General features: G+C 38.0%; 1 protein-coding gene across 2 annotated transcripts in view; it reads left to right on the top strand.

Moving 5' to 3' along the window:
• The window catches only part of scai (suppressor of cancer cell invasion), a 154,734-nt gene that overhangs the window by 111,293 nt on the left and 29,154 nt on the right, over positions 1 to 14,287 (top strand). For both annotated transcript variants that reach the window (XM_073052596.1, XM_073052597.1), the window contains exons 7-9: positions 1,277 to 1,375; positions 9,982 to 10,134; positions 12,809 to 12,910. In XM_073052596.1, the coding sequence (XP_072908697.1) occupies positions 1,277 to 1,375; positions 9,982 to 10,134; positions 12,809 to 12,910 (354 nt within the window). The remainder of the gene's footprint in view (positions 1 to 1,276; positions 1,376 to 9,981; positions 10,135 to 12,808; positions 12,911 to 14,287) is intronic.

Below are 14,287 nucleotides of genomic sequence, written 5' to 3'. Positions count from 1 at the left end.
CTGAGAGTCAACCCAAACGTACAAACCCTGGCAAACCTTTTAACCTATATATAAATTTCAAACTTGCTATCCTCGTGTGAACTTTATATTTCTAGCTTTATTTCTTTACTTCTCCCTTTGCCCTTTGCCCATACCGCTGATGAAGATCAGTTTTCAGTTTTCCTCCATTACCCTGAAACTTCCAGCATGAAAAATACTTAGTCAAAAGCATCCAATCTTCAGTCACCACCCCTGTCTTCCACCTTGTCATTACTGATATATTGAATTTAAAACCCATGTCCTCATCTTTAAATCCCCATATGATTCTGGACCTTTGGTATCTTTAAGGTTTTCATCCCTCATTTTGTTTGATTTTAAAAATCACCTGTTTAAATTAATTAAGCTTCCCATGAGTTACCCCAAAAAACTTTGTGGGTGATTTTTCTGAGTACCACATACAAAATGCCAAAGGAACTCAGCAGGTCAGTCAGCATCTATGGAAATGAATAAACAGTCCTTCAGGACTGGAGAGTAAGGCCGAAGAAGCCAGAATAAGAAGGTGTGGGGCGGGGAAGAATTGAGAAGCTAGGAATTGATAGGTAGAAAAGACAAAGAACTAAAGAAGAAGGAATCCGACAGGAGAAGAGAGTAGAGAAGGGGAAGGAGGAGGGCAATGGGGAGATGATGAACAGATGAGAAAAGAAGAAGTAAGAGGGGAGCTAGATTGGGAAATGGAAAAAGAGAGAATTGCCCGAAGTTAAAGCAATTGATGGTCATGCCATCAGATTGGAGGTGACAAGGACAGAATATGAGATGTTCCTCCAACTTGAAAATGGCCTCATTGTGGCTGTAGAGATGTGCCCATGATTTTTCTATACTGATTTAAAAAGTAATTTTCATAGTTTCATCTGTAAGTAACATAAAGTTTGTTTAATCTGATGGATTTGCTGCAGTTAAATTTTAGAGCAGTCTTAACATATGAAACCTTTCTCAATGCAAAGTTTGGAATTGTTCATGATTGAATTGGTAATGTTTCGCCATTGTCAGCCTTTTGAATACAAAACAAATCTAAGCAGAACAGTGTTTTATTACGCCACTGCAATTACCATTTCATTCCTGAGTGCAATTACTATCTGATGCTGTTTGTTAGAGAATGTGGCGGCATAGTGATCTGTTTACAATTGTTTCTGCTTTTTCCCCATTGTGCTGGTTTAACTTTACACGCATCACTTTGAAAATGGTAATCTCATTATTATGGTGCTACAGTATACACCAAAGTGGTTTTTAATTCTATCAGGAATTGTCAGATGAGATTGAAGATTATACACATCGCTTCAACACTGAAGACCAGCTAGAGTGGAATCTTGTATTACAAGAGGTGGCTGCTTTTGTTGAGGTAATCATAACTGGTATAATATAAGAATTTGTATTACCACATCATTTCATTGCTTATTATCGTATAATGTTGTGTGTTACTGTAATATTTCCTGTTAATGCTGATAGTGCTTCAGCAATGAAGACAAGTTCAAGTTCCTCTGGACCACAGTGCACCCTCAAAACATATATCATGAACAATACATAAATCAAAATATTACCATAAATAAGTTAATAAAATATAATTTAAAATGCATATGGTGCGCAGCACAGGTAAACAGTATAGTAAACCGTTGCTGGCAGTGTATTCATTAGTTTCACAGCCTGAGGGAAGAAGCTGTTATTTATTCAGTCTGGCAGATGCTTCTGTATCTCTTTCCTGACAGTAGTGTATCAAAGAGATTGTGTGATGGGTAGTAAGGATCCTTCCTCTGCAGTGCTCAGTAAATGTCACAAGTGGGGGGTAGACCCCGATGATCCTCTTAGTGGATTTTATTATCTATCCTCTGTAGGGTCTTGTAGTTCGATGCCTTGCAGTTTCCGTATCACACAATGATGCAACGCTAATAACAGACTTTGTAACTAATATAAGATGTAATTCAATACAGACCTGAAGAATAAACCTTGTTGAACCTCAAAGAGCTCAACACTGCGAAATAAACTCCTTCCCTAAAATAAATTTACCTGAACTTCAAGAAATAATTACTCAGCTAAAACAGTCCACTTGTTTCCTTGATCCTATTCCCACAGGTTTTTTTTAAAGAAGTTTCTGAGACACTAGTCGACTGTGCAGTTGACATAATTGATTGCTCATTAGTTTCTGGCATTTTTCCAGATTCCTTAAAATCTGCAGTAGTTAAATCTCTGCTTAAGAAAAATGATTGTTCTGTTTTGGACATTTTTAGACCTATTTCTAACCTGCCCTTTTCTAAGTAAATTTTCGAAAATGTAGTTTTTCAACAATTAAATGATTACTTGAATAAAGATTCTATTCTTGACAAATATCTATCCGGTTATAGATCAAGTCATAGGACAGAAACTGCGTTGCTTAAAGTAGTTATTGACTTACAGCTTAATTCTGACATAGGTAACATATCAGTTTTTGTTTTCTTAGATTTGAGTGCAGCATTTGATAACATAGATCACAGTGTTCTCATAAACCACCTTAGTCAACAGGTAGGTCTTTCTGGTACAGTACTGCGTTAAGCTGGTTTCAATCTTATATAACAGGAAGAAGGTTCTTTGTTAGCTGTGGTGATTGTGCATCCAAAGTTGATGATCTTGTGTTTGGTGTGCTGCAAGGATCAATTCTTGGCCCATTGTTGTTCTCACTGTACTCCCATTAGATCAGATTATTTCAAACCACATGGTGAATTACTACTGTTATGCAGACAACATGCAACTGTATTTGTCCATTGCACCAGATGACCCTGAGGCTCTAAACCTTCTGGTCCAGTGTCTTACTGGCATTACAGAATGGATAAGTTAAAATTTCCTTAAACTAAATAAGGAAAAAAACAAATTTAAGTTACTGATAGTAATTTAAAAAAATGTGAATCTTAGAAATAAATTTGATTATCTGGCCTTGCAAATCGAGCCATAAGTAAAGAATTTAGGCGTTATTATTGACTCTAAGCTAAATTTCAAATTACATATTAACCATATGTAATGAACTAAGACTGTTCTTTCATTTAAGGAACATTGCAAGAGTTCAATTTTTTAATATCTCAAAATGCAGAAAAATTGATATACACTTTTGTTTTTAGCCGATTGGACTACTGTAATGAACTCTTTTCAAGATTGCCTAAGGAAGATGTAAATCAGCTGCAGTTCGTACAAAATGTAGCGAGTGCAGTCTTCTTTGTGGCTTTATGTTAAGGGAGCGGCATCGGTGCTGGTGATGCAAAAAGACTAAGTAAACTCATCAAAAAGGCTGGATCCGTTCTTGGCTACAACCCGGACTCTTTTGAGTTAGTGGTGGAGAGGAGGTCACTAAACAAACTGTTATCCATTATGGGAAATCAGGCACATCCTCTCCATGATCTACAGAATAAGCAGCAGAGCACACTTTCGAACAGGCTCACTCAGCTCCGCTGTCACAAGGATCATTACAGAAAATCTTTCCTGCCAAATGCAATAAGCATATACAACAGTTCATTTCTGTGCAACAGGAGAACACACATCATAGTACAGTAGTCTCTGTTTTATTATTTCGTACATTATTATTGCATATTGGTAAATTATTATTGTGTATAGTATTATTCTGTACTTTATTAGTTAATATTATATTTATTATTATTGCTAAGTGTATTATGTTGCTGCTGTAACAAAATAATTTCCCACTCGGGATCAATAAAGTACTTATTATTAATAATAATAACCAAAACCAGAAAATCTGAGTACATTTCACCGGTTTTGGCATTGATACATGGTTTGCACATGTCTGTTAGGATCAATTTTAAAATACTCTTAACTGTATATAAGGCTCTGAATAATTTAGCCCCTCCAGATATTTAAGAGTGTCTTTTCCCTTACAATCCTAATCGTAATCTTAGATCCACAAATACTGATTTACCTAGTGTTCTTAGACTCAACTATATACGAACCGGTGATGTGGCCTTTAGCTCGAATGCACCAAAAATCTGGGATACTCTACCGATAGTGATATGTCAGGTTAGCATTTCAAAACACTTCTAAAAACCTATTTTTAAAATTTGGCTACTTATTGTATTACTTAATGCGTGTTGACGTTGATCATATAATTTGGTATATTTAATTGTATTTTATTCTACATGATGTTTGTCTAAGATTTTTAATTTTGTCTCATTTTTATGACTAGATTGGTTTATAGTTGCAATCTGTGTAAAGCACTTTGAACCTACATCTTAATGTATGAAAAGTGCTTTATAAATAAAGATGTTATTATAAAAATTTTTAAACATTTTATCTCAGCTCAAGCTGGTATAACCTGAGGTACAGGCATAGCCAAGCATGCTCAATTGTCAATTGCTTGGAACTTTTGTACTATTCAAGTGGAGACTTACATAGATATTTATTACTGTGTAACCCTAATTGTTTAATGCTATTATGTAGTTACCTTGGGATGATACAGTTGTAGATGTTATCGGGAAAATCTATACCCTGTTCATGTTCTAAAATCTTTCAGTTTCCTCGTTTAATTCAGCGTATTTCTGGTGTTCTTCACTTACTGATTTCTGTAAGTTATGTATGTTTGGAATGGCTATATCTATTAAAGAAGTTGTTCTTGCTTTATCCTGCATTATTATATCTGGACGGTTATTATGGATTGTCCTATCTGTAATAACTGATCGGTTATAATATACTTTGTGGTATTCTGACTCTAAAACTGGATCAGATGTGTATTAATAGTAAGGTGTGATTTCATTTATGTGTTTGTATTTTAAGGCAAGATTTTGATGATGATTATTATTAATGTAGCTGAAGCTTGTTGCTAATCAGTTATGGCAGTGGAATTTTGACAAATAATCAAACTCATACATTGAAAATAGGTAGAGTTTTACCACTTCTTAGCTGGATGATTGCCAAAAGGAAGGGTTGGAAGTCTTTTTACTGAACTGCTCCAATAATAGAAAACCATTTTGATAGCTATCAATTATTACTGCTACACTTGTTCTGTCTTGTTTAATGAAGGAAGTGTGTTAATTAAGTAATGGTAGCTGGAGACCAAATGGTGTGTGTAAAATAAAGTACAAATCTTTTTTCCTCATTGAGTCAATATATTAAATTTCCATTTTAGTTAAAGTGATTTATGAAAAGATTCATTCTGTACACTCATTCTAACTTCATGTGGAGGATTTTTAAAAGTAAAAAATGGTTACGTACTTTAAAAAAACTTAAGTTAGAACTTCATCTGTTTGCTGAAATATGTGATGTGTTATTGTAATGAATTCACTGTTGAGCACAGCTCCAAAGGTACAGTTGGGCACAGGAGCAATCTTAATTTCATCCATTTATTTTTCAAACATGAAGGCCCTCTGATCATTGGGGTCACCCATGGATGTTGCATCCTAACTGTCTATACCCAAACTAGTACACAGACGAGGGAGTATGATATAGAGATCATGCATCATGCCCGTGCAGCAAGCTCTGCCTTTCTACGCAGCTGATGAACCTAAAGGAACAGCAGAGACTGATAGTTTGGCACCAGCAGTGATGTCACAGGAGTTGCCAGTCAGTGTTGAACTCAATGTAGGTCTTCCTTACAGACTTCAACCCAGGACTTTTCCTCAGGGTTTCTTCCCGAAGTGGGTACAGCTGCAAGGCTGTGGAGATTTGAGATCAGTTTTCCTTCAGGATAAGCTGCCAATCATGGCTGACAAGTTCCACTTGCCCAGTTTTCAAACATACTATGAAAACATTTGTATCATTTTATGCTAATTTTGGTACATTCTGTCCTGAAATTTCATGTAATAGGGGAAATATCCCCTTTGTTGTTAGGCAGTACTCTTTGGTATTTGTCTTGTTCGCCATCACTTGCTTAGATCCGTGAGCAGCTGACTCATATCGTTTCATACCGCCAAATCATATTGTTTCCTCTCGGCCCAAGTAGCACGTGCTTTGCATGGGGACTCCTGGCTTAGGTAACCTGTTTAAGAGAAAGTAAAGGTATTTGCAAGCTCATGTGTGGTACCAACTGTCACTATTAAAGGTGCAAAATGCACCTATCTAGCTGGTATTTTTTTATATTTGAAGGAACTTTCTGTGGCACAATCTAAATCCAGAAAAATTGGAGAAAAGGAGAAATAGTGGAAATTTTTCTTTTTGTAAATGCAGGTTCTCCCCAGGTTGCAATAGGGTACTGTTCCTGTGAACTGTTTGTGACCCAGACAGTTTGTAAGTTGGAAATGTGACCATGAGCCAAGTTCCCATCTGGCAGAAGATGCCTGTAGCCCTGCAGCTGCTGGCAAATCCATCCCACCTTGTCTTCCGAGCACACATAAGCTGGGGAGCACCTGTAGTCGAATTATCACTAAAGCTTGTGGTTCGTTATTTTTAGTTTGCTTATTCTCAGGTGGTGATGGCAGGCTCCGTTAGATTATTGAATGATGTTTTATACAAATAACTTAATTAAACTATATTCAATATCAATTCACTAAATTAACATGGATGTAATATAAGACCCAACTAAATTATAGGATGAGATACTACAATTGCAGTTGAGTTCTGGAGAACGTGAGAAAAGTAATTTTGACTTATTAGCGATTACTGGAAAACAGTTGGCTTTCACTTAATTGCTCTCACTCGTACTTGCTCACTACCCTTCACTTGATCTCGCACTGTCTCTCACAAGCTCTAATGTTTGCCCGCATTTTCACCTGCTCTTGCAGAATATTAAACATCTTTCTCCCTCATGATTACTGCCCTCTTTCTAGCACCCTCTCAACCCCACCCCCCTTTTCCTTTCCACCCATTATTTAAGTAGGACATTGCAATATTGTATTTCCCATTTACTAACTTTTTTGTTTGTAAACTAATGTCATAAACATTTTCATAATATCTAAAAATGGATGAAAAATTAGACCATGCAGCAAGATTTTAAAGGTTTGTGTAAGTGACAGAAGTAAAAACAAATTGTTAACATTTATTCCTTCATAGATGTTTTAATAAGATAGTTGATGAAGAACATAAGAGATTCCACAAATGCTGGAAATCTTGAGCAACACACAAAAAATGCTGGAGGAACTCAGCAAATTAGTGTTGGATCCTGATGATCCAGAGGTTCTTTGGAAGTCAAGAATGAGGCATAAAACTTATCGCTAGCAATTTTTTTCAATGTTACATGAACAAAGAATAAAGAAAGAGAAAGGAAAAAGCAGTCATAATCATCTTATACTCAGACTAGCGATAACAACATTCCAGTAATAGCAATTAATCAATTAACCTATAAAATAGCCAAATTCAAGTGATGTGATAGCTGCTACTGATAACTAAGAAGTTTCTAGAAAATATAGAAGCAACTGTACTGTAGTTGGAAAATTCACTGAACAATTATATGTGCGTATGTAGTTCATTACATAAAATTACAAGCAGGCATAGAAACTTCAAACTATAAGAAAAATAACAATTCTATACCACCATCTGACATCAGGCAGCATCTATGGAAGGGAATAAACGGTTGACAATTTGTGCTGAGACCCTTCATGCTGTAAGCCTTTACCTGTTCCTGCTGTAACTGAAAAGCATCTTTGGTGACTGTTTTTGTGTAATGTTTACAAGGGCACACATGTCCACTGTTCCTTTCTGATGGGATTTGCCTGCTTTTTCACTTGACATCCTCTGCTGCAGTAGGTCCAGCATCTGAAATTTGCAATGGGGGTGAGGATGTTGAAATTTGTAGCCTACCATTTCACCATTCATTTCTAGTGCATAATCTTTTCACACATGAGTGATTTGTAACAAGCTGCTGCCTCCCAACTCATTGAGAAATGTGAAAAGTACTGAAGGTGTTGTCATTATTTGAGAAGAAATGCCTTCAGCTGTGGCCTGAATAATAATACTACTACTTAAAGTGTTTGGGTGTCTGTCACGTCTTAATAAGCTGGTAAGGAAGGCGGGCTCTGTCGTGGGCAAAGTACTGGAGAGTTTAACATCGGTAGCTGAACGAAGGGCGCTGAGTAGGCTATGGTCAATTATGGAAAACTCTGAACATCCTCTACATAGCACCATCCAGAGACAGAGAAGCAGTTTCAGCGACAGGTTACTATTGATGCAATGCTCCTCAGACAGGATGAAGAGGTCAATACTCCCCAATGCCATTAGGCTTTACAATTCAACCGCCAGGACTTAAGAACTTTTTAAAAGCTATTATTAATGCTTTTTGAGATAGTGATTTAGATGCATATCATATTTTTTACTGAGTTAAGTATTGTATGTAATTAGTTTTGCTACAACAAGTGTATGGGACATTGGAAAAAAGTTGAATTTCCCCATGGGGATGAATAAAGTATCTATCTATCTATCTATCTATCTATCAAACTGCCTTTATCCTTCAATTGAAATGTCTAAATGACTATCGCCCAATGGCACTTAGATCCATAATGATGAAGTGTTTTGAGAGGCTGGTGTGAAAGCATTGGATCTGCTCCAATTTGCCTATCGAAGCAACAGGTCTACAGCAGATGCTATCTCATTTGCTCTTCACACACCCTGGAACAGCTGGACAGCAAAGATGCACACATCAGGATGCTCTTTATCGATTATAACTCAGCATTTAAAACCATCATCGCCTCAAAACTAATGTGAACTCCAACCTGGGCCTCAATACCCCCTTATGCAATTGGATCCTGGATTTCCTCACTTGTAGACCCTAGACAGTTCGGATTGGCAAAAACATCTCCATAATCTCCATCAACACAGGAGCACTGCAGGGATGTGTACTTAACCCCCTGCTCTACTTGCTGCACACCTATGACTGTGAGGCTGAGTAATGCTCCGACACCAACACCATATACAAGTCTGCTGACGACACCACTGTTGTGGGCTGTATCAAAGAGGGTGATGAATCAGCATACAGGAGGGAGATTGAAAACTTGGCTGAGTGATGTAACAACATCAACCTCTGTCTCAATATCACTAAAACCAAGGAACAGATAGTAGACTTCAGGAAAGGGAAGCCAGAGGTCCATGAGTAAGTAATCATCAGAGGTGGAGAGGGTCAGTAACTTCAAATTCCTGGGTGTCACTATCTCAGAGGACCTGTCCTGGACCCATCATATAAATATTACTGCGAAGAAAGCACAACAGCAACTCTACTTCCTCAGGAGTTTGCAGAGGTTCACATGTCATCGAAAACCTTAGAAAACTTCTATAGAGGTGTGTTGGAGGGTGTAATGACTGGCTGCATTACGGTCTGTTATGGGAACACCAGTGCCTTTGAGCAGAAAATCCTACAAAACATAGTGGTTTCAGCCCAATACATCACAGGTAAAACCTTCCCAATCACTGAGCACACCCATATGAAGTGTTGCTGTAGAAAAGCAGTATCCATTATTAAACATCCTCACCACCCAGGCCGTGCTCTTTTCTTGCTGCTGCCATCAGGTAGAAGGTATGAGTATCTCAGGACTCGCACCACCAGGTTCAAGAACAGTTACGATTTAGTCAGCACTGGCCCGAAGTTGTTTTATCTGAATAGTAGTTTAGTTGTGTAATTTCCTCTCTTTGGTTTCTACGATGGATTCAATGGTGGATATTCATGCATTTACCAGCCAACCTTTGAATGGTTTGTAGATCACATTTACTGAAATCAAATCCATGTTACCTTGTACCTTATTTTCATTAATTTGTTTTTATGCCATCCTTTCATGACAGTTTTCGAGATGCACATTGTAATTCACATTGAAGTACCATACTGATAACTTTCTACCACAATTCTGACTTGTGTTAATGATCACATTTAGTGAAAGAGGTGGGTATTTTGTTGGCATTTTATTTATAACTGATTATAAACATTAAGCTTCAGAGATGGATGACTTCAATTTTTTTCCCAGGAGAATCACGTTAACAAATCTCATGTGATGGAATAGATAAGTAATTTACCTATTTGGTTTTGGATACGCACAGTAATCATTTCAATATTGTTTATAGGCCGATCCTGCAATTGTGTTAAATGATGACAACAGCATTGTGGTAACCTCCAATCGTCTGGCAGAAGGAGTCGTCCCACCGCTGGAACAGGGGATGGTAGCTGGCCAGTTGGCATTAGCAGATGCATTAATTATTGGAAACTGCAGCAGTCAGGTATTCCTTCTCTATTTTTCCATATTGTGCAGCCTTTAGTTTCTACATTCACACAACACATATATGCAGTGTAGTCTGTGCCCCAAGGTCCATCATATCAATTGCTGCAGCCTTAAATTCCGGCCTTTATTCTTGCTGGCTGTTTCTGTTCTTTACTGTAGGGATCATTGTGTGACTCACGGCAGTAGAGCAATTTCCTCTGCTTGTTTTCTTCTTAAGGCCTGGTCTGCAGTTCTGCTTCTAATTGACAAACTGGGAAAAGGCAGTGGCTCACACTATCACAGCTTTCTTACTGAGTGAGGAAATTATAAAACAGAAGCAGAAACAAATTAGAAAAGCTACCTTGTTGTAGCCAGCATAGATAATAAGCGTATCAAATTGTTGAAGGTCTCTAGGTGACCCATTTGGAGTGATATATCGTGGATTCCAGTTAATTGGGACACATCAGAACCAGTACATTTTGGTCCAATTAGCCAAAGTTTCATGGAAATAGTTAAAAAGGTATAAAAAAAAAGACAAACTATATGTATTTAAATGAAATTCAGAACAAATTAAAACACTGTCAATACTACCACAATACTGTAAATCTGTGTGTTAGTTCCTAATAGTTATTAACTGAGGAATTCATGTAGTGTACACTGCCGTGTTCCTTTGATTGATGGAAAATGGATAAAATCAGCGTAGACACCTAGTACACATAATGGACTGCCTTCATACAAAGCTCTTAATGATTGCATCCTCCAAATCTCATTTTCATTATAGCATTCAAGATGGTTGTTGATAACTTCAAACTTGTTGAAGTAGTAAAACTGTTTCCTTTTTACTCCCAGCTGTTCCTGGCATCTCCAAACTGCAGTGAGCAAAGCAGTTCTGAATTGTCTTACTGCTTATTCCTCACCAACTATCAGTCGCAAAAATCACTCTATGAAAACAAACACGTGCAACTGACTGTTCTAAGTATGATGTAGTGTCTAGTGGCCACACAAATGCAAGATGCATACAACTGACACTAGTTAGAAGCTATTGGGCAACAGACTCCTGTCCCAGTTAAGCAGCATAATATCCCTATATTTGTAGTTTGTCTTCATTTAAACCATAAGACATAGAAGCAGAATTAGGCCATTTGCACACTGGCTGTTTGTCACTTTTCATTTACGTATAGTTCTTCATAAATTCTATTGTATTTCTGTATTTTCCTGTAGATGTTTATTTTATTTACTGATATAATGCAGTCCTTCTGGCCCTTCGAGTCACACCACCCAGCAACCCCACAACCTCAATTAACCCTACCTAATCACGGGACAATTTACAATGACCATTTAAGCTACACAGTACATCTCTGGACTGTGGGAAGAAACCGGAGCACCTGGGGAGGATGTACAGAATGGTGCAGGAATTGGACTCCGAAGTCTGCAGTACTCTAACCTGTAATAGCATTGTGCTAACCGCTATGCTACAATGGTGCTCACTGTCTGCAGGAAATAATCTCAGGGTAGTATGTGGTGACATATACATACTTTGATAATAAATTTACTTTGACTTTGTTCTGTGACTTTAAAGTTACATCCTATTTAACTTTCAGGTTGTTGAAGACCCTTCATGTGAACTGCCAAGGGGGGTCCTCAAACTGGAATGTTAACTCTGTTCCTAATTCCACGAATGTTGTTATTTCCACAAGGGTTGAGAGGGTATAAATCAGCAATGATTGAAATGTGAAGCAGACTTGATGGGTCGAATGGCACAATTCTGTTCCTGTGTCTTGGCTTGGCTTATCTTGGCTACCCCACTGAATGTTTTCAGTTTATATTTTAGTTTTGTTTATATTTTAGTTTCTAGTATCTGCAGTTTTAAAAAAAAATAAATCCTTATTTGTTGATTTTAATTTTTTAATTGGATGTTGGAAATGTGAAACACTAAGATATATTTTCTGTGGAGTAGCCTGTCATTTGTATCTGCTATACAACAGAATTTGGCTTGAAACTGTGATTGCTGAAAGCAATCAGCAAATCTAGTTGCCCAGTACATTTTGGAAAGATACGCTGAGGTCCCCTGTGCAAGTCATGCAGTTGCTGACAGAGGCTAATGAACTCACAGCACTGGTATCTGTTGTGCAGTGCATGATTGTTGTCACTCCTGTGATAGTGTGAAGCGCAAATGAATCTGCTGGGGTACACCTCAGATAAATTCATCAAATGATACTGAGACCTCAGTTGCCTCTGTTCCTGTCCTAGAAGACCGTCAGTGCTGTCATGTAGTCAATGTGGTGCTTCTCCCTTCATTCACCTGAGTCTTTGTTGCCTGCACGTTATACATGGAAGCCACAGTTCCAGTGATCATGAGGGATTGCATGCCACATCTTAGAATACAGCAGCTTACACAAAACTGGCTCAAGTCTCCTGTGCAGTGCAGAACAATTTTTTTTTTGCTAATTTGGTTTGTAAAACAGAGTCTTAGTTGTTTAAGAATGTGCAGTGGGATTTTAATGGGCTGTAGGTTGATTTCCTTAAATAATAAACTGACAGCCTATGCAATATTCACTGCTTCAGGCCAATGTAAAACTGAGCTTGGGCTCTTATTTAAAACCTGAGTTGGTATAACCTGTGTTGGTATAAAATAGGTCTGTGTATGCTAATTTCTGTGATCATTTATGATTTGCTTTTTTTTTAAATTTTAGGTTAAGTTCAGTGAATTAACTATTGACATGTTCAGAATGCTGCAGGCCCTGGAACGAGAACCTATTAATTTGACTTCGCAGTTAGGCAAGACTGGAGCGCAGGTAAGAGATGATTCCAGTTTAATATTATAAATTCTTTTCTTAACATTATTTAGAAATGATGGATTTACATCAAATACAACTCTCATTGGTTTGGTTTGGAATAGGTAATGCAAGTTCTAATCTTTTACACTGTTACAATATTTTGCCAGTAACCTGAGCTGCTGCTTCAAGTCTATTACTTTCCTGACCATTGTGTGCTTCTGTTTGTGAGAGCGAGCTGGGTCAGCTTGGCCAGGAAAGGCAGAATAGATTGATTAGGATCTGAAACTCTGGATCTGTTGGGATCTGTGGAGAGATCAGATAGGTTAATATTTTGTGTATAAACCCTTTAAAAGGAAGGAAAACCAAGAAGATTTGACAAGAGATGGCGCCTGCGTACAATGCTCCCTCAGTCGACATCTTCTGGATAGACCACAAAGCTCTTCATTTCACTTTTATGTCTGTTTTTCATCTTAAGTATGTTTCTGGAACTGCTAGGGCCTTTGATTTACAGTTTAGAGATTGATTGAGTCATCCAGCGCTTTGTTTTCTCTGAGAAGATTCTGGGAAGCGAGTGCGAGCCTCAAGGCGAAGAGACTGAGATGGTGTGTAAGCCAATGCTCAACTCTATTTTGCTGAGTAGTGACAAGGAAGATTGAACATCAAGGTGAATGTGGAAGGCAAACGAGGGTTCAGCACCAACCACCTGTCTTTGGATCACTGATGGGATCCCGCTGCTGCCAGAGCAGGAGCCAGTGTGGCCTATGACAGTGCCCAGAGGGTAGGCCTCTGTGTTTGAGTGCTGTCTCTCTCTTTCGATGATGTTGGAGGATGTTACCAAGGTTCTGCTTTTATTGATTTGGACTGTGGACTGTGGGCTTTTACAGGCTTACAGTTTTTATATTCTGTGGTATTACCCATTCTAATTGTTTTTTATGCGGGCGAGGGGGTGTTTGGGGTTCAAAGTTCTTCTTATGTTTTGTTAGTTTTTTGTGCAGAGGAGGGAGATTTGGGAGCCGATATTCTTGTTGCATTTTGTGTGGGAGAGTGGGGTTTGTGGGCCATTCTTCTTGCTGCATTTGGTGTGGGGAGGAGGGTTTGGGGGTTAATGATTGTGTTGCCTTTTTTGTTGTGCAGGTGTGGGGGTGCTCTTTCTCCTTGAACTAATTTCTGTGGTTTTCTTTGTTTCATGACTATCTGGAGAAGAATCTTGAGTTGTTTACTGCATACATACCTTGATAATAACTGAACCTTAGAACAACCATGTAGCACTTGAAAAAGTCAAAAGAGCTCAAAGAACCACCAGCTGGCAAGAAGGTCAGCGTACTAGCATTGCAGTTAGCATAACGCTATTACAGCGCTAGCAATCTGGGCTCAATTCCCACCATTGTCTCTAAG

The sequence above is a fragment of the Hemitrygon akajei genome, chromosome 7 (assembly GCF_048418815.1).
Source record: "Hemitrygon akajei chromosome 7, sHemAka1.3, whole genome shotgun sequence".
NCBI classification, from domain to species: Eukaryota; Metazoa; Chordata; class Chondrichthyes; order Myliobatiformes; family Dasyatidae; genus Hemitrygon; species Hemitrygon akajei.
Note: the sequence above shows the minus strand (reverse complement) of the source record. Positions and strands in the feature narration are given on the sequence as shown.